General features: G+C 32.3%; 1 protein-coding gene across 1 annotated transcript in view; it reads left to right on the plus strand.

The window, feature by feature from the left end:
- The window catches only part of LOC145283815 (eukaryotic peptide chain release factor subunit 1), a 47484-nt gene that overhangs the window by 363 nt on the left and 25235 nt on the right, over positions 1-21886 (plus strand). The window contains exons 2-4 of the mRNA XM_080132903.1: positions 15653-15828; positions 19097-19236; positions 19940-20078. Of these exons, the coding sequence (XP_079989029.1) occupies positions 15653-15828; positions 19097-19236; positions 19940-20078 (455 nt within the window). The remainder of the gene's footprint in view (positions 1-15652; positions 15829-19096; positions 19237-19939; positions 20079-21886) is intronic.

Consider the following 21886-nt stretch of genomic DNA (forward strand, 5'->3'; position numbering starts at 1 on the left):
TATTGCCTATATGTGTCTTTTAATATCTCTGCAGGGCCTATTTGTAGATGTATTTCACATTTTCTTCATTCCTCTCTCTATATCTATTCTCCAGATGGTCATCGAGTTTCTCATCTAATCTCTTTAAAAAAATTGCTTTAAAATCTAAATAAGTTTTTATTTATTTCCAGAGAAAAATAACTTGTACGATAAAAATTGTCGATTTTTCCCCCTATTTTAAAGCAACTATCAAAAAAATCTTTAGTCTTTTTTATATACGTAAAAAAAGAAATACTTTTTTCTTTTTTATTTCAAAGCACATGAATTTCTTAATATAATTTTTTTTTTTCATTTCTTAACTATTTACGCCTTCTTTTTATCTTATTTTAATAAAAGTTTATTTAGTCTGTATGCATGTTCTCTTTTACGTGTCTATGTAAATATTTCTAGACGTTTTTATGATAATCCACTAAACTTGCGGCTGGTAGAACAATTGTGAGAGCGAGAAATGTCTATTTTACTGATCCACGGAAACGATAGCCGACCGAAGCGAAGACATTAAGCAATAAACTTCTCCAACCCAATTTATTTTGTTTGCGTGACTGTAGCAGTAAATGTACCTGTGTAAACACATACACATTGTGTGTGTGATCGTAGTCCTGTCTATTCACTGTACATGCACATAATTGATTGAGTATTTCTACAAATTATTCCACGTTATCATGTGCAAAAAAAAAAAAAGCATTATCTCCCTCTCCTAAAGTCGTTAAAATTTGGTTTTGTATTTTTTTATTAGGAGCTAAAAAAATTTTTGTGTATAAATCTCTTTAATTGCAAAGGATTTTTACTTTAGTTTCATTTATCTAGTTAAAACGTGAAGTAACAAAACATACACATAGATATATAACGATAAATCAATCTGATTACTGCGAATACATTATTTAAATGTGATGTGAAATGAACTTTTCCTCTTAAAAAAAAAAAAAAAAAAAAATCTCTCTGATCCCATTCTTGATAGGATATATTAGCAGAATACAGACCGTGTTATTTTTTTTTTTTAGATTTTATGATTAAATTTTTACGGTATCCTTTGTTTATTAAATTGTTAGATGAAAGTACAGAATGGTTTCAAAATGTCGTCCCTTGACCCTTCTCAGGTTAAGAATGTTTCTAAATGTTATTGTTTTAGCACGGTCCGTATTCTTGCATAAAGTACCCTTGATTGTAATACGCACGAAAAAGAAATAAGGAATTTCGTTACGTTCCCTTGTACTTAGTGATAAAAAGGCTTTAGTTTTCTAAATTATGTATAAGCAATAACATTACGTAAAAGTTGACTTGAACTTGGAAATACTATTTTAAAAAAATAGCACGGTAACAAAAGTGCATAAGCACCAATATATATATATATATATATATATATATGTCACTCTTAAAAATGAAATTGAGATGTTTCCACGTTAAAAAGATCAAATATCACGTTACATTTAATTCAACTACAGAATGTTCTGTGGTTGAATTAAATGTAACGTGATATTTGATCTCTTCGCAGTTGTTACTGCCGAAAAAGTCAGTTTTTGTCAATATTAATCTATTGTATGGAATTAAATTCAAGTAAACATTTCAAATATGTTTTTTCTTTATCCAAATAAACCAAAATGCAATACACTTAAAAAAAAAAACTCTTTTGAAGTAAACATTGAATTGTATCAAATACTAAATTACAAAATACAACAATTCGATGGACATGTATAGCATTTTCAAACAAGTTTTTTTTATTCACATGGAAATCTTGTATTAAGCAGAACAATATTTAAAGCGAGAAAACTTACAAAACGATTATTTTGAAAGTTGTCTGATAAACGTTACTATTGGTGACATGAATTAATTTTTAAAGGAAGTCCAAAACCCATTCATTTTGGTTTCCTCATTTGTGACGTACGAATTTGTATATTTGATCAGATGATCACACATTTGAAGTGCATGTTTACTCTTCCATTCTGATCGCTTTTACTTGATTTTCTAGTTGACTCCCCACAAGGACAAAACTGGATAAAAATAAAATTACCTTAGACTAAGAAACTCTCTCTCAGACGATGTCATAACAGATCCTACACCCTGATCTTTGAACTTTAAATTGAAACCAGTTATCTCTACCTTTATTAAAACTAATTTACATGCTTACGATATTCATTGTGATTGATTAGTGATTTTAGTTTAATTCTTCCATCCATTCCACCTGTCGAGTTTAATTTCATTAATTTTAATATATAGCTTTTTTCTCTTTTTTTCTTTCGGTGCTTGTTAAGATGGAGTAGACGGATCGATTTTTTAATATGTCCTTTTGGCAAAAAAACAATATTGTCATGTCGAAAATAGTAATATATAAAAAAATTGTGTAATTCATCCAGAACAACTGCTATTTTATTGTTAGTATAAAAAAACTATCAATAAAGATTAAAAATATTGGAAGCCGTAAAAGTATCCGTCCCGAGTTATGTCCCCTGTGTGTGAACTCTTCATCGTCTTATAAACATGTAAAAAAATATGCAATTTTATCTAATTTTCTGTAAAAATTATTTTTAACTATAAAATAATTTTCTACTCGATAAATTTTCGTAATTTTTGGATATATTAATATTTTCGACATAAGTAATATTTTTGTTTCAAGACATTAAAAAAATCGATCTATCTTACCAAGCATCTTTTGGGTTTGTCTGTACACACACATAGATTCGAAAAAGTTGTCAAAAAATAAATATATAACAAATAAATGTTATCAAAGGCAAGATAAGTTACTTTTCTACCAAACTGGATATATTTTTCGTGTTTTTAATCAATGTAACCTGTTTATTCAGCTCGAAAACCATAGTGTTTACCGATTTATTGGGAAATTCAAGATGGCGCCTGACTCTCTCTCTTTAACACGGTAAGTTGTGTTATAAATAAAAAACTATACAAAATACTATTAAAAACCCGCCGAATATATGTCAATCTATGTCACGGTAACATATATTGAGCGAGTTTTTAATAGTATTTTGTCTAGTTTTTTATTTATAATACCTTTTCCACAACTTACCGTGTTAAAGAGTCAGACGCCATCTTGAATTTTCCAATAAATCTGTAAACACTATGGTTTTCGAGCTGAATAAACACGTTACATTGAATAAAAACACGAATAATATATCCAGTTTGGTAGAACAGTAACTTATCTTGCCTTTGATAACATTCATTTGTTATATATTTGTTTTTGACAACTTTTTCGAATCTGTGTACAGTAAATACAAAACCCCATCTTTTTCTATTTCCTATTTTATGAGTATAAAAAGTATTGCAATTTAATTCGTGAGTGTCGCTTGTTTAGAAATTCACTTCAATTCAACGCCATCTGAAAATCGTCTTATTGAATTTGGGTTTTTAATAATTTCAACAAATTATCAAAATAACTTCTTGGCTGTCTTATTTCGATTTGATTAAATATAAAATACACACGTTAAGATTTTCTTCATATACTAAGAATATTTATGAGAATGAATGAATGTGTTTTTGGGGTAAAATTTTACATTAAGGCCCGTCTCACGTTCGTATATAACAAAATATTTTTTTTGTAGATTTCGGTGTGCTAAAAACGACTCTTCAAACCGTTTCCGTCGCAAAAAAGTTTTCATGATATGAAGAAATTACTTTAGAAAAGTGGGTGATCACTTTTCCATGTAAATTTAACTTAAAATGAGCACCCACTTTCTGGCCACCTGAGAGATGGGGCATTTTTTTGAGTGTTTATTGGCTAAAAGGTTTTTTCGATTTCTTTCTGTTTTCATCTTTCAATAAAGACGAGGAAATAAAGAAAAATCTATTATTTTACTATAAGGCTTGTCTCACATTCGTATAGAAAAAAAAGTTTTTTTGTAGTTTTCGGTGTGCTTTAAAAGAATATGGTAACCGTTTCCGTCACAAATTTATCGTTTGTATGGTATTAACCTCTTAAGTCTGGGACTATTTTCCATTTCACAGCCCAGCCTTCGTTTACGCTACGCGCGAGCATAAAAAGGCTATTAAATGGGCACTTGCGTACCAAACTGCCTTGTCACAGTGTAGTATTGGCAAAATTTTTTAAATTAGATGAAAAACAAATAGTTTTCCAAATATAAAGCCTGATCTTAAATGGAACAGGTACATCAAATCTGTTGCCAAGGCTGCTGGAAAAATGGTGGGATCCTTCTATCGATCCAGTAGATATCTCACGGCTGATACAATTCTCTATCTATATAAGAGTCAGGTACGTTCAAGGATGTAATACTGTTGCCACATTTGGGCAGGAGCAGGAGCTGCTAGAAAGGACTTGTCCTGCCTTGATAGAGTTCAAAATAGACTTGGTAGCCTCATAGGAGATATCCTTTTCTCTTCCTTGCAACCTCTATCTCACAGAAGAGATGTTGCGAGTTTGTCTCTGCTTTATCATTATTTTCATGGAAAGTGTTCGACTGAGCTTCAGTCTATGGTCCCCCTCCCCTTGCCAAACTTTCACAAGAAACACTCGTCTAGCTGAAAACACTATCAATAATTCCCCCACTCGTTATCTGTGCCTAAACCTAAACAGATTCCATGAACAAAGCTTCTTTCTTAGAACTGCACGCCTGTGGAATTGTCTTCCATTTTCCTGCTTTCCAGCTGACTACAACATGGTTGTCTTCAAGTTCTTGATTAGCCGTTCCACTTGTTAATAAATTTACCGAATCTCCATTACTAACGATTACTATATTGTTCAATATCTACTGTACACTCTTTAACCCTTATCATCGTTTGGCCTTGATAAGTGGTGATATCCTATGTAAAAGAAAAAAATATGAAGCCATGTAATTCTATGTTATCACGGCTGGCCATTTTTGTACGTGCAAGTGTATTAACTCCTGAACTCTGGGACTCTTTTCCATTTCACAGCTTAGCCTTCGTTTACGCTACGCACGAGCATAAACGAAGGCTGCTAAATGTGCACTCGCATACTAAACTGCCTTGTCACAGTGTAGTATTGGCGAAAAATTAAAATTTGACGAAAAACAAGTACTTTTCCAAATATTAAATCATGTAATTCTATATGTTATCACGGGTGGCCATTTTTATACACGCAAGCGCCACAACACTCCCTGCATCTCCACCGCCGCCCACCAAATGTAAACGGTTAATGTCGGCCGGTTACTTACGTTAAAACGGTTAATTAAACTGCAGAAGCACCTGTTAAAAAACAATACTATATAATATCCCTCTCGAAAAACAAACCGGCAGCCCCCCCCCTCAAAGGTAGCCATAAAGTGGGTGCATTTCTTCATGGAAGCTACTTGCTTCCTGAAATGAAGTTGGTAGTATTTTTCGTGTGTTCATTGTATGTTGCCTCCTCCCCCATGTGGCCATAAAGTGGGTGCCCATTTTACGTTAGATTATTATTGAAAAATGACCCCCCCCCACACACACACACATACACTTTTTGGCCACTAACATTTCTTCATATTTTGGAAACTACTAGTTTGCCGTAATTTTAAACGTTGTTTCCGTTTTCAGCGCCGCCAAAAACCTTTAAAAGTGAAAATTTTAAAGGAATTTTCGAGGGTGGAGTAATTCTTATTTACCTTTTTTTTTTTTATAACTCGACAGGGTAACTTAGCTTGCCTTTGGTAATATTTGTTGTATATTTATTTTTTGACATCGTTTTTTTTTTTTTTTTTTTTTTTTTTTTGTTCTACAAATTGCCTAAAGCATTTTTTCATGTACAAACAAAAACTCTGAAAATTTGTACACATTGGTGTATTTAAGAAAAGACAGTTTTAACCTAGTTTCAAATCTCTTGTTCATTGGGTGTGTCGGAGGAAACTCTTACATACCAGATTTTTGAAATTGTATGTAATGTAATATTTTACATTTTTATTGAAATAGTTTTTTACTTCAGAACATTTGCCTTTGGAATTCCTTTCCTTCACCCTGTACCCCCGACCGTTCAAATCTGCAGGGATTTTAAATGTAATGTGAACAAAGATCTTATTGCCCAATTACTCACCCAGGTTTCCTCTATAAATCTTAGCTCTATTAAAGCAGCCCCTAATGCTTCAATGGTACTATGCATGATTTGAGATAAATCTAAAATAAAAAAAGATTTTTTTAAATCTCACAATGTACCTGTAAACTTTGTATTGTTAAAATACAATTAATTGATTAAACATAAAACGTTAAGATTTATTTGATTTGTAAAAACTTGTTTCTAAATCAATGTATAAAGCCTATTTTGTTATAGATTGAATTGATTGAGAAAAGAGGCTTATTTCTGAATATATTCTCTTTTGGCGATGAGCACTTTTCTTTTTTTTTACACTTAGTTTCCATCTTTTTCTATTAAAATAATGCCACAGGTAATTGGAGACATTTCAAATTTGATTTCTAAATAGGATTAATTCTTGTCTCCCCCCCCCCCCCCCGGACACAGTTTTGTATCGGTTACATTCATATTGTATATCTATTATTGATTTGATCGTACTCTTTTTAAGAAGCCTTTTGCATTAGTTGCTTTATACTATTTACTGTGTCGTTAATGGTTTTTGCCAACAGGTTATAAATATCTTTGAATAACAAATCTGGTATTTAAAAAAAAATTGGATTACTATTTTAGCTGCACTTGGCCTTTTGGTCAAGATCAAAGTGTAGTATCTTTCTTCAGATGCTGCACTTCCATTTCTTGTTCTCTTTCGGCGGAGGAGAAATCCTTCACGACTGAGACAATTTTTATTTTTGTACCTTTTCTCCACGTTAAAAAAACGACCCTGGTGTCTAACTCTGTCCCGTGGGGAGGCATAGTAAATAGGTACTAGTTTCATTTTGATTATTTTCAAGTTTCAGACGATATAACCTATTTTTTCAAACTTGGAAATTTATACAGAATTTCCAATTGAACTCTTTATTTAATCCATGTAGGTAAATTGTTCTTGTTTTGTCAGTCATGACTGGATGGATTAAATAAGAGGTTCTGTATAGATTCTAGAGTTCAACATAAAGATTTCAGAGCTGCATCTGAAAATTATTTGAAGGTTACATCAGCAGAAACGTACAAGTCGTAATTTGAATAATTCTGAGACCTGGTGTATGTAAACTTAAAATTTTTTATGACATGTGTGATTAAAATTATCGGACTTAATTTAAAATCTGTTGATTAACGGTAAAATAAATGTTTTTAGCGTCATTCTAACTAAGAACATATCTACAGTAAATGTCTACTTAAATTGATTTTGGAACAATCGTTTCCTTTTGGTATTTGCATCTTTGTTTATATGTCTCCTCCATCATGAACATTTAATTCAAGATGTTTTTCAAACTGCTTTCTCGTCACAAATTTTATGCATAATGCTTATACGTAGGAAATTAGAAATCTATAATACCGGGTAATTTAAAAAAAAAAAAAAAAAAATTGCTGACAAAATAAACATTGTATATTAAATAAGAATGTATTATTTCCACTTGGTTGTCTCAGTTAAGATAAAAGCAAAATAAGTCGTCCAACATACCTCTCCATCGTACAGTATATCAATACTTTATGGCTGACTGGGATAGCTTTCGTACATTTATATTAGATCTACGTTCCATGTTTAAAAAGAATGTGTCCTCCATAGTATTAGACCTGATGGAATAGTTAATTGTAGGTATAGACCATTTTATACCCTCTTAAAAATTCCAGCAAAAACCTAACGCCCAGCTATGGTTCTCTGTAGAATGTGCTGCTGCCATTGGACACAGAAATCACTATTTTCATTGCTTCCAATGTAATAGGTGTACTAAGACTAAAGCGGCCTTCAGGACTGCCAGCAATCAATATAAAAGAGTAATAAAAAACGCAAGAGAGTTGTATTCTCAATCAGTCCATTCCAAAGTAGCTGAGCATATTTATAATAAAGCAGGATAATGTCTAATATTTAAAAAAAACCCAAAACATTTTGAGTAAATCCTGTCATATCTTGAACAAACGTGACATTTTTGTGTAAACTTTCCATTTTTTACTTTCGTTTTTTTGTCTTCTCTCATGTTTGAGGTTAGATACTTTGTAAATAACTTCCTATATTTTCTGTCATTTGTACCGGCCGCCAAGATCAAGTCGATCGTCTTCACGTGACCCACTACATGCCTTTGGACCATCAATGTTAATGTAGGACACACTTTGGGGCATTTTTAGATGAGTGATGACTGTTGATGTTGTTGTACAACATGCTTTATCACAAAGGCTGGAAGAATAAGATTGCATTTTCTAAAATCGTTGATATCTGCCTGAAGACTCCATGTGGTAAATTGTCTAGTTGTGTCAGTTTGCACACTGGAATCAATTCTTTTACCTAACTAGATGAATTCATTAACTCTTTCGACACCTGCAGCAACTTTGCTTTATAGGAAGTGAATTTTGACAGCTGCTACAAAGTAGTTGCATCTGCTACGTGGAGCACAGTTGGTTGATGCACCTTTTATGATACCATTTATTGCATGTTCTGCATTTGGCACAGTTTGAGCCAATTCCAAACTTGGAATGCTGTATTTGTTTTGTGGAATAAATATTCTCTATATCAGATATCATATGCTTTGGTGAAACCAATTTCAAGCGCTGATTTTCATCTGTTAAATCTGTACTTCTGTCATAGTGCGTGCACTGATAACTATATTGCTCACATATATTATATATTGCTCAAAGAGCACCATTTCTGTAGTATTTTGTATTCACTCCTCAAGGACAATTATAAGTAAAAGTGGGTTACATATTGATCTCTGATGCACCCTTACTATTATTTCTCGGGGTTCAGAAAGCACACCAAGAAAAGGTCACAGCCAAGATCGATTTATATTCATTAATTGCTTGTGACCGACTATTCTAATAATTGAAATATAAGTTTGTGTCAAATTTTGGATGAAATTGGATCAAATGTTTTTCTATTTTAACAGACTCAAATTTTGTGATGTTTGAACTTTGATATCAAAAGGGAGATGGATTTGACGGATTGAAATATTAATGTGCTTACATTGAAATCTGTTATGCATATTCATAAATTGTTATTAGAGAACAAAGTTTCATATAATGTTGTTTTTAATAAACAAAATGAATCCCAAATAGATGAAATAGAAATGATTTTTGTTATATTACCAGATTAAGGAAAAGAAAGCTTGCATTTAAGTCATATTTTTTATTAAAATGAATTCATATATTTAATATTGTCTTGATCTTGTATTTTTATATCCTAACATGCTTGTTTATTTTATGCATTAAACATAACTTTCTGATGTGTTATATGAAGAAATTCATTTTCATTGAATGAAATGTCACTTTGTAAGAATAAATGAAATCATTTAATCCAATAACAAGATTCTATATCAGTGGGTGAACTTGGTAAAGTCAGGAATTAAATGAATTTCAACTTTTATCCTTTACCACTGAACTATCTCCTCACTTTCCCCCCTCCTTTGCTCTCATATAATGCTTAACCCTTTCTCTTAGCCCTTCCTTTAGATTTGTCTCTTGTGTAAAAGCTATTAAGTGTCATCTGTTCACTCTGACAAAATATTTTTCTTAGTTTCTTTTTAAAAAATAAAAATCTTGGTCTATTTTTTTTTTTTTTTTTTTTTTTTTTTTTTTTTTTTTCCTCGATAATATTAATACAAAAAATAAAACATTTTTAATTTATTTGATTGAAATATTGATAGTCGGTAGCAAGTGTCCTTGACCTTTTTCTCACAACTTGCCTTGCGCTATGTTTATCTTCCGTTCTGTCCTCATTTGGGGTTTTCTGACCACTCAGTTACCTCAATTAAGATAAAAACAAAATGTAATAAGTCCTTCGACATACCTCTTCATCGTACAGTATATCAATACTTTATGGCTTACTAGGATAGCTTTCGTACATTTATATCAGATCTACCTCTACGTTCCATGTTTAAAAAGAACATGTCCTCCATAGTATCAGATCTGATGGAATAGTTAATTGTAGGTATAGACCGCTTTATACCCTCCTAAAAAACCTAATAGCCAGCCATGGTTCTCTCCAGGATGTGCTGCTGCCATTGCGCACAGAAATCACTATTTTCACTGTTTCCAACATAATAGATGTATTGAGACTAAAGCCGCCTTCAGGACTGCCAGCAACCATTGTAAAAGAGTAATAAAGGATGCAAGAGAGTTGGATGCTCAGTCTGTCAAGTCCAAAGTATCTGAGCAGCAGCTTGGTTCCCATCAATTTTAGCAAATAACAAACAGGGTCCTGAATAGAAATGTGTGCTCTATCCCAACCATCATTAATAGACCTGAGGTAATCTTGTCAACATTGGACAAAGCCAACTCTTTGCCAAGAACTTTGCAACTAATTCTACCCTATGCGATCATGGCTGCCAAACTCCTGTATTTCCTCTTGTGTCTGAAAACACGCTATGCAACATACAAGTATCTGTACGTGATGTTGCCAAGCTAATCTAAAACCTCAATTCCAGTAAAGCAACTGGCCCTGACGGCATTCCTATTATAATGCTCAAAAAGCTTTAACCTAAACTAGCTCCCATACTTACAAAGCTGTTTGAGCGTTGTCTTAAGGAGAATTGCTTTCCAACACCCTGGAAAACCTAATCAGTATGTCCCGTATTTAAAAATTCAGGTGATCGCTCCCTCTCAATACAGACCTATTAGTCTCCTGTACATTTTGAGTTGCTGGAATCTGTGTTAAATAGAAAAGTAGTCAACTGCCTCCGCAAAAATAACCTCAGTGACATGCAATATGAATTCCGTTCTGCTAGATCTACAGCAGATGTGCTAACATCATAGGATTAGCGAATCTCTCAATAGAGGCTTCCTTTCTAGGGCAATTGCCCCTGACATATCAAAGGCATTTGATAGTGTATGGCATAAGGGTCTACTCCACAAAATCTCCAGCTATAGTATAGCTGGAAATGTCTTTTCAATTATTAAATCATTTTTCTCTGATAGGCTCATAAGAGTAATGGTTGATGGGCAGAAATCAGAAGCTCACAGTATTTATGCTGGAGTCTCTCACGAGTCCATCCTTGGCCCAACTCTTTTCCTGATCTACATCAATGATCTCTCAAATCACATCCTACGATCATTTATAGACATGCTGACGACATTACCATCTATAGCAACACTTCAAAGGCCATAAACGATCGAGTTCTTTCTGATTCTCTCTCCTTTGATTTTGATCACATGGTGCAATGGGGAAAGAGGTGGCTGGTTAATTCTAATGCATCTAAAACCAAGCTTCTATCTTTCCATCATCAACGCTCAGATCCCTGTCTGGCATCAATTGAAATGAATGGCTCTTGTCTTAGGGGAGGCTCCATACTTTGACAACTTTTAGGTTTGTCCTTTATTCCTGATCTGAGATGGAACACGTACATCAATCCGTGTCCAAGGCTGCTGGAAAAAATGGTGAAATCGTTCTACTGTTCCAGTAGATATCTCACTGCTGATGCAATTCTTTATGTAAAAGCCAATTCCGTACTGTTGCTGCATTTGGGCAGGAGCTGCTAGAAGCAGCTTATCCTACCTTGACTTTTCTCTACTCTCCAACCTCTTTCCCACGCAAGAGACATTGTGAGCTTGTCCTTGCTTTATCATTGTTTTCATGCCAAATGCTCCTCTGAGCTCCAATCTATGCCTGACTTTCATGAAGAACACTCGTATAACTGAAACCCCCATCAATAATTTTCCCTATTCTTTATCTGTGCCTAAATCTAAACGTAGATTCCATGAACAAAGCTTCTTTCTTAGAACTGCATGACTATGGAATTCTATTCTGTTTTCCTGCTTTCCAACTGAGTGCAATTGTCTTCAAGTCCAACATGAACAAATTTTATGTAATCCAATTTACCAAATTTCCACTACTAATGATTACTATGACATGTTCCCCATGACTACTGTACATTCATTAACCCTTATCCTTAAGTGGTTTCCTGGCCTTGATAAGTGATGACTCCATTGTAAAAAAAAAAAAAAAAATGCTTACAGCAGAACATTTTTGTACATAACAATCTTCTCTCATTGTATTGGATTCAGTTTTGTTTTATGATTACATTTTGCTGCAGATATATAAAGTGTTTCTACTTTCATTTGAATCAGAAAAAGATTCATTCTCTCTGTTGAGTAAATTAGAATTTTATGAAATTTTTCTGCTTTCCTAACACATTTCACCATCTTGAAAAACAATTGCATGTTTTCAAATACCTATATCTATTAGCTTAAGTACAAAATAAGATTTTGCTTTCAATACACTTTTTATAATGAATAGTTCTGTTCACTTCATTTTATTTTTATAAATCATTATTTTATGACATTTTAGTAATTGTGTGGACTAAATCAAAACGTAGATTCCATGAACAAAGCTTCTTTCTGAGAAGTGCACGCCTGTGGAATTCTCTTCCGTTTGCCTGTTTCCCACCTGACTACAACTTGGATGTCTTCAAGTCTAACATAAACAAATTCCTGATTAATCGCCCCCTTAAGTAAGACACTTTATCAAATCTCCAATACCAACTATTACTACAATATTATTATATATTGCACACAATAACCCTTATCCCCGAGTGGCTTCCGGGCCTTAATAAGTGGTGATCCCTATGTAAAAAAAAAAAAAACCCTAAAAAAAACTGATTAACTCTACAAGTGTATGTTTCCTTATATTATCGGCAAGACTTCTGTCATAAACCAATGTAATTTTTATTGCTAGCTGTCCATTTATTTAAGAATGTTTTACTACAAATATTCAAGTTTTAGAATTGTTTTACTTTTAATTCAATCTGCATCTCAGTTTAAGACATTCTTTTTATTTTTTTTTTATTTTGTGGGAAATGTGTTTGAATTCATTTCTTTATAAATTTTAGGGTTTAATTTTGGGGATTTATTTTATCCATACAATGAAATGAAATAAATTTTCCCCTCCGGATTTGGTCACAATAATATAAAAAGTGCTTTGCGTGTTTACCTGTTCCGTTAAGCAATTAGTGTGTGCATTTCCAGAAATCATACATTTGTTTTCTCTCCTTTCAATATTTATGTTCTATTCACTAAACCTGACTCTCCTAAATACAACTTTCTAAGAAAATGGCAACCCTTTTCACATACTTTTAATTATCTACTTTAACCACTACTCAAATTACTGTTCTTACTAGGAGAGAATATTAGTTACTTCACCACTATATTTCAGATTATCGGAATATCATTCAGTCATTCTAACTACTTAAAACTTATGTTTTGGGTTACTAGATTACATTTCAACAACTAGATTGTTGTCTGCCCGATTTCTGATCACATGCAAGTACATTTTTGACTTTTTTTTTTTTTTTTCCGTTTGACTCTGCTTATGTGTTTATAACGATTTAGTAGTTATCTTCTGATATATGCAATTTTAGACTTTCACACAAGATCGTTATTTTTTTTTACATGTGGAAAATATGGCTATGAAAACTAAATACACTTTCCATCAGTGTAGAAAGATTTCTTAATGAAACTTTCGATACAAACTACAATGGGATTTTTTTCTTCAGATTTCTTCTCTGCTGTCAATTTTTGCGATTCTGTATGCAGAACACTCAAATATATCCAATAAAAAAAAAATTGTTTGGATTCATCGTACTGTTCTTATCTTGAGTGTGATTTTCGCAACGTTTCGGTCGATGTAACCTCCAACCTTCTTCAGGTGTATCTTGTAAAACTCGAGAATTTGGATGGAATTTTTAGTGGAACCCTTTATTTACTTCACGAAGGTAGCGTGCTCTGGAGAAAGTTGGAGGTTACATCGACCGAAACGTGAAAATCGCGCTCAAGATGAGAAAAGTAGTCCAATGAATCCAAACCATACAAATAACCAATCATTTAAAAAATTCAGAAATGTCAAAAAAAAATATTTTGGCTGAGGGATTCTCACTTATTTAAATATGGTATAGTTTACCTGCCAAAAAAAACGGTTTACATATTTGGAGTAATCACTTTCACAAAATGGTAAGATACCAATTTTGTTTTTTAATGTTTAATCTTTAAAAAAAAAAAAAACAGATTCTAATTTTTTTGTGTAGTGAGTAACATGAAACACATAACCGCTTAAAAAAGAATTGCACCCTCCAAAATAATTTTAAGATTATGGGATCACTTTAAAAACAAGTTCTCATCTTTAAATGCACTGTAAATTACCTGGGGGGTGGGGGACCTCAACTTTTTTAAAAACATAAACATTTAGACTGAGTGATCACTTCAAAAACTTATCCAGAAATAAAAAACGATTTGAAGGGGGTGGGTATATGTAAACAGCATAAAAAATATGCGCTAAAAAGGAATTAAATAAAAACAAAACAATTCAAATGTTATATTGGGAATCACTTTAAAAAACTTCTTAAAATATTTGTGGGGGAAGAGTGCTTCGGTCGCACTGAATAATCTTACTTTTCTGTTACTGAATTGTTCTTGTTTTGTGCCATATTTCACCTGGGCAATGCGGGGACATGTTTTGTGCAAGTAATTTGCATAATGTTATCTGACCTCACTTTCTTGTGAATTTTCTTTTTAGAATTCAAGATTAATATAAACTTGCATCTAATACATTTCTATTAAAAACAAAATCATTAATAGTTAGTATTAATATTATTAGTATTTATAATATACTAGTTTTAATTATCCAAATTGCACAGGAGACTTGTGTAAAAATGCCATTTGCTTTGTTTTTTTTTTTTTGTTTTGTTTAAATAGAATTTTGAAAGTTGAATTATTACTGTATCGTTTTGTCATTAAATTATTAATGAAACAAAAGTCTGAGACAAAACTAATTTTGTTGGATAATGTTAATTTTTATTTATATAAAAGATTATAGCTGTTATTATTTTATGTTAAATTAATATTGGAAAGTGATCCCCCACCTTGGAATGTAAAATATTTGTTTTTTGTGTATGTTTTTTTAATAAGTCTTAAACTTAAGAGATTATCTTATTTTAATGTAAAAGGATATAGTAGAATTTTATATTTGCTAAGAAAGATTTTATTAAAAGGTAATAATCTGTAGTTTTTTTTTAAATTTTTATAATAGTTTTATAAGACATTTGTAAAAGGTTGTGAAACGTTTTTCTGCTAATTTAATAAGTTAGCAAAAATTAGAGATAAAATAATTTTTCAAAGATTTTTACATTTTTCTTCTTAAAATATTTAAATTTTCTCATTTGGGGTGATTTATTTCATGCAATGTTACATTTGAAAAAAAAAAATGTATTAAAATATGAGAGTTAATTTCATTAACATGTTTGGATTGATTATTTATTTTTTCACATTTTCCTTTTTTATAATGTTGTCATATTTAATTTTAGATCTGGCCTTTGCCAAGGATTATATTTTTAATATCCAAGTTGCTGCAGAGTTTAAGTTATAAAATTGTCTTTGAGTATGGGAATTTTTTTATTTTCTTTAAATTTAAATTCAACCTGTTTTATTAAACATTGCAATGTTACTTTGAATGTTAAAATGACTATAGAACATTTTTAATGTTCCCTTATTTGATGTCTTTACAAAAATGTCATTAAAATCTTTTTTATTTTGCAACTTGAAGATGACTGTAAAATCTAAAATCTCAATTAAGGAATCCAATTTAAACTGACTTGTAAATCTTCACATTTTCAGAAATGGTACAAGCATGATTTCCCTGATAATTCCGCCTAAGGATCAAATCTCGCGAGTTGCGAAGATGTTAGCAGATGAGTTTGGTACAGCATCTAACATAAAAAGTCGTGTGAACCGGTTGTCTGTACTCGGTGCCATCACATCTGTACAACAAAGATTAAAACTATACAACAAAGGTAAACATTTCTTGCTCTTTCTCCTCTTCTGAAACCTATCCTGCATTCCCTTTGATTTTTTTTTCAATTTGTAATAGCTCTTTAAGAAATGTTCACACCTTAATAGCTATATTTGAAAGAGCTTTTGTTGTGTACCTTGCCCTGGAAAATATAGTCAGTGGCATTCGTGATTTTTATATCTAAATAAGCAAGAACTAAACTCGCTGTAAATGGTATTCAAAATTCAGAATTAAACATCAGATGTACAAAGTAAAAATAGAATGTTGCAATAGTAAAAAAAGCATGTGTTTCTTTGTTAGCATGTACTTTGATGAATGACGTTGTGAGGAGTTGTATGTAAAGCACGGTTGTAGTGGCCTTGCAAACTTAGGAAGAATACTAATCTGCAAATATAATGCACATAAAACAATCCTGACTGTTCATTGTAATCTGGGATGATCAAACACTGCCCAGTGATGATTGAATTAAGAAAAAAATTATTTTTCAAACTTTTTTTTTAGTTAGAAATTGACTCATTGTGACATTTCAGCCCAAAACAATTTTTTTACAAAAAGTTTGTAGAATAAGTGCAAGTTTAAGCATTGTTATTATAGAAAAACTTGATCTTTTTGATGACTCCCTGTTTGCCTACGGTTTATTGGCATCTGAATTTCAACAGATTGAATAGATTTTATCAACTGTTTACATGATGACTGTGAACTTTGTACTCCTTCCGAAAAGTTATTGACCAATATTTTAAATAACATTTTAGTATATGTGTAGCTTTTGTTTTTATTTTTATTTTTTTATAGTTTTAAAATTTAATGGTGAAATTCTTTGGTATTTAATGTGAGAATCTGTTGGCAGTTAAAAAGGAAAATATCTATTTTAAAAATTATTGACCGTCTAATCTTTATTTTATTTTTTAAAGTCAGTGGGAGTTTAAAATGAAAATAGTCATTACTATTTAATTATAATCGCCTTTTGAACTTTGCAGTTGAGGCATTGTGTGGTAGCCAGCACCCTCTACTCCCTAACCACATGGTAATCTGATGATGGGAGGTACAAAAGTACAGCTGAATCTTCTGCTTATCACATGATGCCATCTACTGGTCTATTGATTTTACCAGAGCACTGAAACTGGAAATGCGCATGGATCCAACTACACGCATTTCGATCTAAACCCTAAGTTGGGCATCTTCAAATTGAGGTATGATAACTTCAAGTCAACCTTTTGGTTGCAAGCTCATTACCTCTTTGCATCAATTTCCTCTGATCAGGAGTAGAACTCCTTCAAAATGAATATCCAGGAGGAAACCATGGCTGTACTCAGAAAACAAAATCAATGACTAAAAGACTGGATCTCACAAAAGCACTTTGAAGCTGATGGAAGAACAAACAATGGTAAAAAGCACCAAACTTGAGTACATATATTGCTTAGTTGTGCGCACGGGTAATGCATATTGGTATAGTAACCATTGGTAACATTGGAAAATTATCAGCTGCTGAAATCATTGACAAATGGGTTTTTTTTTTTCATTGACTGGTGCATGCCACAATAGCCAGTCATCCATTCACCTATCAGATTAGCTCAGACATTGGTGTGAAAAATTTAATATTCTTTTCAGCCTCAACAATTATGCTATCCTAAGTCGTCAGTCATCTCAAATATGACTGCAATATTGTCCACTTTGTCAATTACAAAATTGAAGGTTTTCACAAAACTGAAGAACACTGATGCCCCTGGTGAAGATCAGCTCCCTACAAAAGCTGCTCAGAAACCCTAGTGAGCTAACAAAGCTTGGATAACTGAATAGCTTCTTCATTACAGTGTTTCTTCAAAAGACGAGGTTAACAACAATGCTAACATTATTTGTATTGTGGCTTAAATCTTTGCTTTAACATCATTACTCGTACATATCTTAAGCTTGTATCTGGCTCTGCTAATCTTCAGATATTTCTGGATCTGGATCACGATCAGTTCACATGGTATCATGTAGATTAGTGCACTAAAATCTGAGATCATTTTAGCCTGCATATATTTGTTCCCATCATTTTGAATGGTTGATCTCTTTAAGTACCATGGTACAATCATAATGCCAACAATATAAACTCTCATAGATCTTGCACATTTATTAGCTTTTAGCATGGCCTGAGTGATCCAAGTCTGAACAATACATGCTTTAGTAAATACTGCATCTACAAGGCTTTTGTGTGATCAATCCTGCTCTATTGTTGTAAAACTGGACAGTCAAATGATGTACAATGTCTTTGTAGGATAATTTTTATAAAGTGGACTAACCACATTGTGAACTAAGTTTTTTGACAGAAAGAAACCGATTGAAGAGACTTTCAATAAATGGACACGTCACACATCGAATAAAGAACAATATTGACTCTGCATCACTTTCTTTCTGACAAAAACAATGCAGTGTTCTGATATAAACCTGGATATCCACTATGATGGCTGACCCGGAAAAGATCTCCAGAACAATTATTTATGGAATTCAACGCCTGAAGAGAAAATTGCTCTAGATGTGAACAACTGTTTAGCCTGAAATGGAGTGTTTTATAGTGCAGAATATCCTGCTCAACACATGCATATCATACATTACCATTTCAGTGATGAAGTTTGTATCAAATCATTAATTTGGAGTTTATGTATAAATATAGTGAAATATAGCACCATGAAATAACACGTTACCAAAAATAATACTTTGATCATTTATTATATATATATATATATATTTCTTTTTTAATTTCTTTTTTTATGTAAATACAGTCATATCTTGCTACGATGTGCAGACTGTTTCAATCATATTAGATATCATCAGGCAAGAAAAATTAAGGTACAAAAACTGAAAAGGTTCAACACCTTTTCAAATTTTGAGGAGAGAAAATTCACCATGAGTTTTTTTTCTCCTCAAAATTTGAAAAGGTGTTGAACCTTTTCAGTTTTTGTACCTTAATTTTTCTTGCCTGATGATATCTAATAGGATTGAAACGGTCTGCACATCATAGCAAGATATGACTGTATTTACATAAAAAATTTTTTTAAATATAACTTGCTCTCTTATGATTGAGCACTATCAACGACTCTTGTTGAAATTCAATTATTTTCAATTTTTGGATATCTTCCTACCAAAAAACTATATATATATATATATATATATATATATATATATATATATATATACACACACACACATTAAAAGCCTAGAACAGTTGTAATCTTTTAAAATGTTTTAACCAATGAATATAATTAATTTTTATTTCCTTTTATTTTCAGTGCCTCCAAATGGTTTAGTTATCTACTGTGGTACCATTGTTACAGATGAAGGAAAAGAAAAGAAAGTTAACATTGACTTTGAACCGTTCCGACCTATTAACACTTCACTCTACCTCTGTGACAACAAATTCCACACAGAAGTGAGTTACTTCTATTCTTATTTATCTCTGTACACATATTTAGTTTGCAATCAATACCTAACTATAATTACACTTAAAAATGAGTCCTGCGGTCACACATACGGCCTTCCGCAGGTCACTCTCTTCACCTTGTGTTTGATAATAGGGAGCAACAACTCAATATAGCCATCTGAATTGAGTCTCTTTTCAAAGATGTTGGGCAGCGTGGAGTAGCCTTCACTGGAAACATGCCCAAACACCACAGTTTAAGGAGACCTAGTCTTCATAATTAGCAAGATTTCATGCAGCCACCTGTTCTGTGCGTGTTGTGCAGCTGATACTGAGAAGAAATGGCTGGCTTGACTAGGTGTTTGACATTATTAAAATGTTTCTTGGCCTTTGGTGGTGAGTAGTTTGCCCTTGTGACTTTTGTATGGGGAGTAGCAAACATCCTTGTTCATCACTCATATTCATTTTTCAAGCGCCCATCTCTTTTCCAAGGTCAAAATTGCCATACCGGAATAGTTTGAAAGTTTGAAAACTTATTTATACCAATGGGTTTAAAATGTATTATATAGGAAATTTAGTTATAAACTTTATTCATATAATAAAGTAATTTAAAAAAATCAAATTTTATCAAGAAATTTTGTAATATTGAAAAATATTTCAAGGACTTCCTAATAAAAAGATTTTTTTATAATTGCGACTTATTTTGTATTTTTAGGCTTTAACGGCCCTTTTGGCAGATGACAATAAGTTTGGTTTCATCGTGATGGATGGTAATGGAGCATTGTTTGGAACCTTGTCTGGGAATACCCGTGAAGTTTTACATAAATTCACTGTGGATCTACCAAAAAAACATGGTAAAGTTTACTATATCTTTGCTTAGAAAACTAAAATGTTCATGTATAGTATAGGTTGTTAATTAAGCAGGATTTTTTTTTTCTTTTTATCCTCCATAACTATCATTATAATAAGCACAAAATGAAATCTTTCATTTAAAAATATTTTTATTGATACATATATCAGGTTGACAAAGCTCTTGTGGTTTTTAACTTTTCAGTTCAGATGAACATATCTCTGCTCACCATCAGAATCAACATACTTTTGCCAATGCAAAACAAGTGCATTCATGCCAGTAACATAAAAATCTTGCGTTCTGGTAGTGATGAAGTCACTGAAGGCGTTCTTTTGAAGCATTTCTCGTGCAGAAAGTTGTTGAGATGCTTGAAAAAGTGGTAGGTGGGCGGTTTGGAGAGTATGGCGGATGAGGTAGTTTTGTAGCCCAATTCGTTCAACTTCTGCAGAGTCGGTTTAGCAATATGCGGTGAGGCATTGTGGAAGAGAATTGGGCGTTTTCTGTTAACTAATGCTGGGTGTTGTTGTGGAAGTTTCTGATGCATTTCATCCATTTGTTGACAGTACTTCTATGCTGTAATGATTTTGCCTGCTTTCAAAAACACTAACGGATGAGACTAGTCGCAGACCACCACAGTCATCATGACCTTCTTTTGGTGCAACTCTAGCTTTGGTAAGTGTCATGGAGCTTCATTGATGTCTAATCACTGAGCTGAGCATTGTTGGTTGTTGTAAAGAATCCACTTTTCGTGTCAAGTCACAACCTGGTCAAGAAACGGGTCCTTCTTGTGTAAAAGAAGGGAAGGTGACACTTCATAACAGCATTTCTTTTAGTTGCCGTTCAATTTGTGAGGCACCCATTTATCCAGTTATTTTATCTTTCCAATCTCTCAAGTGGTTGGAAACTGTCGTATACATTAGCAAGTTCTCAAACAGTTGTGCGTGGATTGGCTTCGACTAAGGTTCTTAATTGATTGTTGTCAACATCCAATAGCTGACCACTACGTTCATCATCCAGACTCATCGCCGCCACAAAAGTTCTTAAACTGCCATTGTGGTTCCTTGGCCAAACGCTTCATTGATATCACGAGTTGTTTCAGCAGCTTTTCAGCCTAGCTTGAATTGAAATAATTGTGCAAATATGCTTTTTGTCCATCTTGTGGTAACATTCTGAAAAGAAAACAATCGTTTTAAAACGATTATAATTTAAATAAGATAGTGAAAAATGCTCTTAAAAATGATATATAAAGTATAGGTATTATAACAAAAGCTTATTAAAAAATAAAAATTTCACAAGGACTTTCTACTCAAACTAATATATACAAACACACACACACACACACACACACATTTCAATGGCATTATGCTTAATTGTAGTAATTGGAAGATGAATTATATGAACATGATTGTTTCTGAGAAATGAAAAATAACATTGTGTAGTCCTTAAGAAATTGTATGAATTGTAAATAAATGCAAATCAATACATTTTTTTTTCGCTTTCATCGCTGTTGTAAAAGTTTAATAATGGTGGTAGGGGGTACAATTAGAAACCATTTCATATATACTTTTAGCAAAAATTATTTTCTTGCAGAGCGAATGTGCATAAGTAGAGTTTTTTTTTATTTATTTTTTTTATTAAATATGTACGATCATTGTATGACTAATTGCCACTGCTGCTGATTAAACCAACTTCAGTGCAGGCGATCGACTGGGTCTGTTAGCGCAAAATATAAAACAATCTTGTAATAAACAAAACAAATTTACTCACAAGTTTTGAGAAATTAATTTTGGCAAATATCTTTTTAAGTTCATA

Source organism: Euprymna scolopes, chromosome 8 (assembly GCF_053919585.1).
Source record: "Euprymna scolopes isolate OS-2025 chromosome 8, ASM5391958v1, whole genome shotgun sequence".
NCBI classification, from domain to species: Eukaryota; Metazoa; Mollusca; class Cephalopoda; order Sepiida; family Sepiolidae; genus Euprymna; species Euprymna scolopes.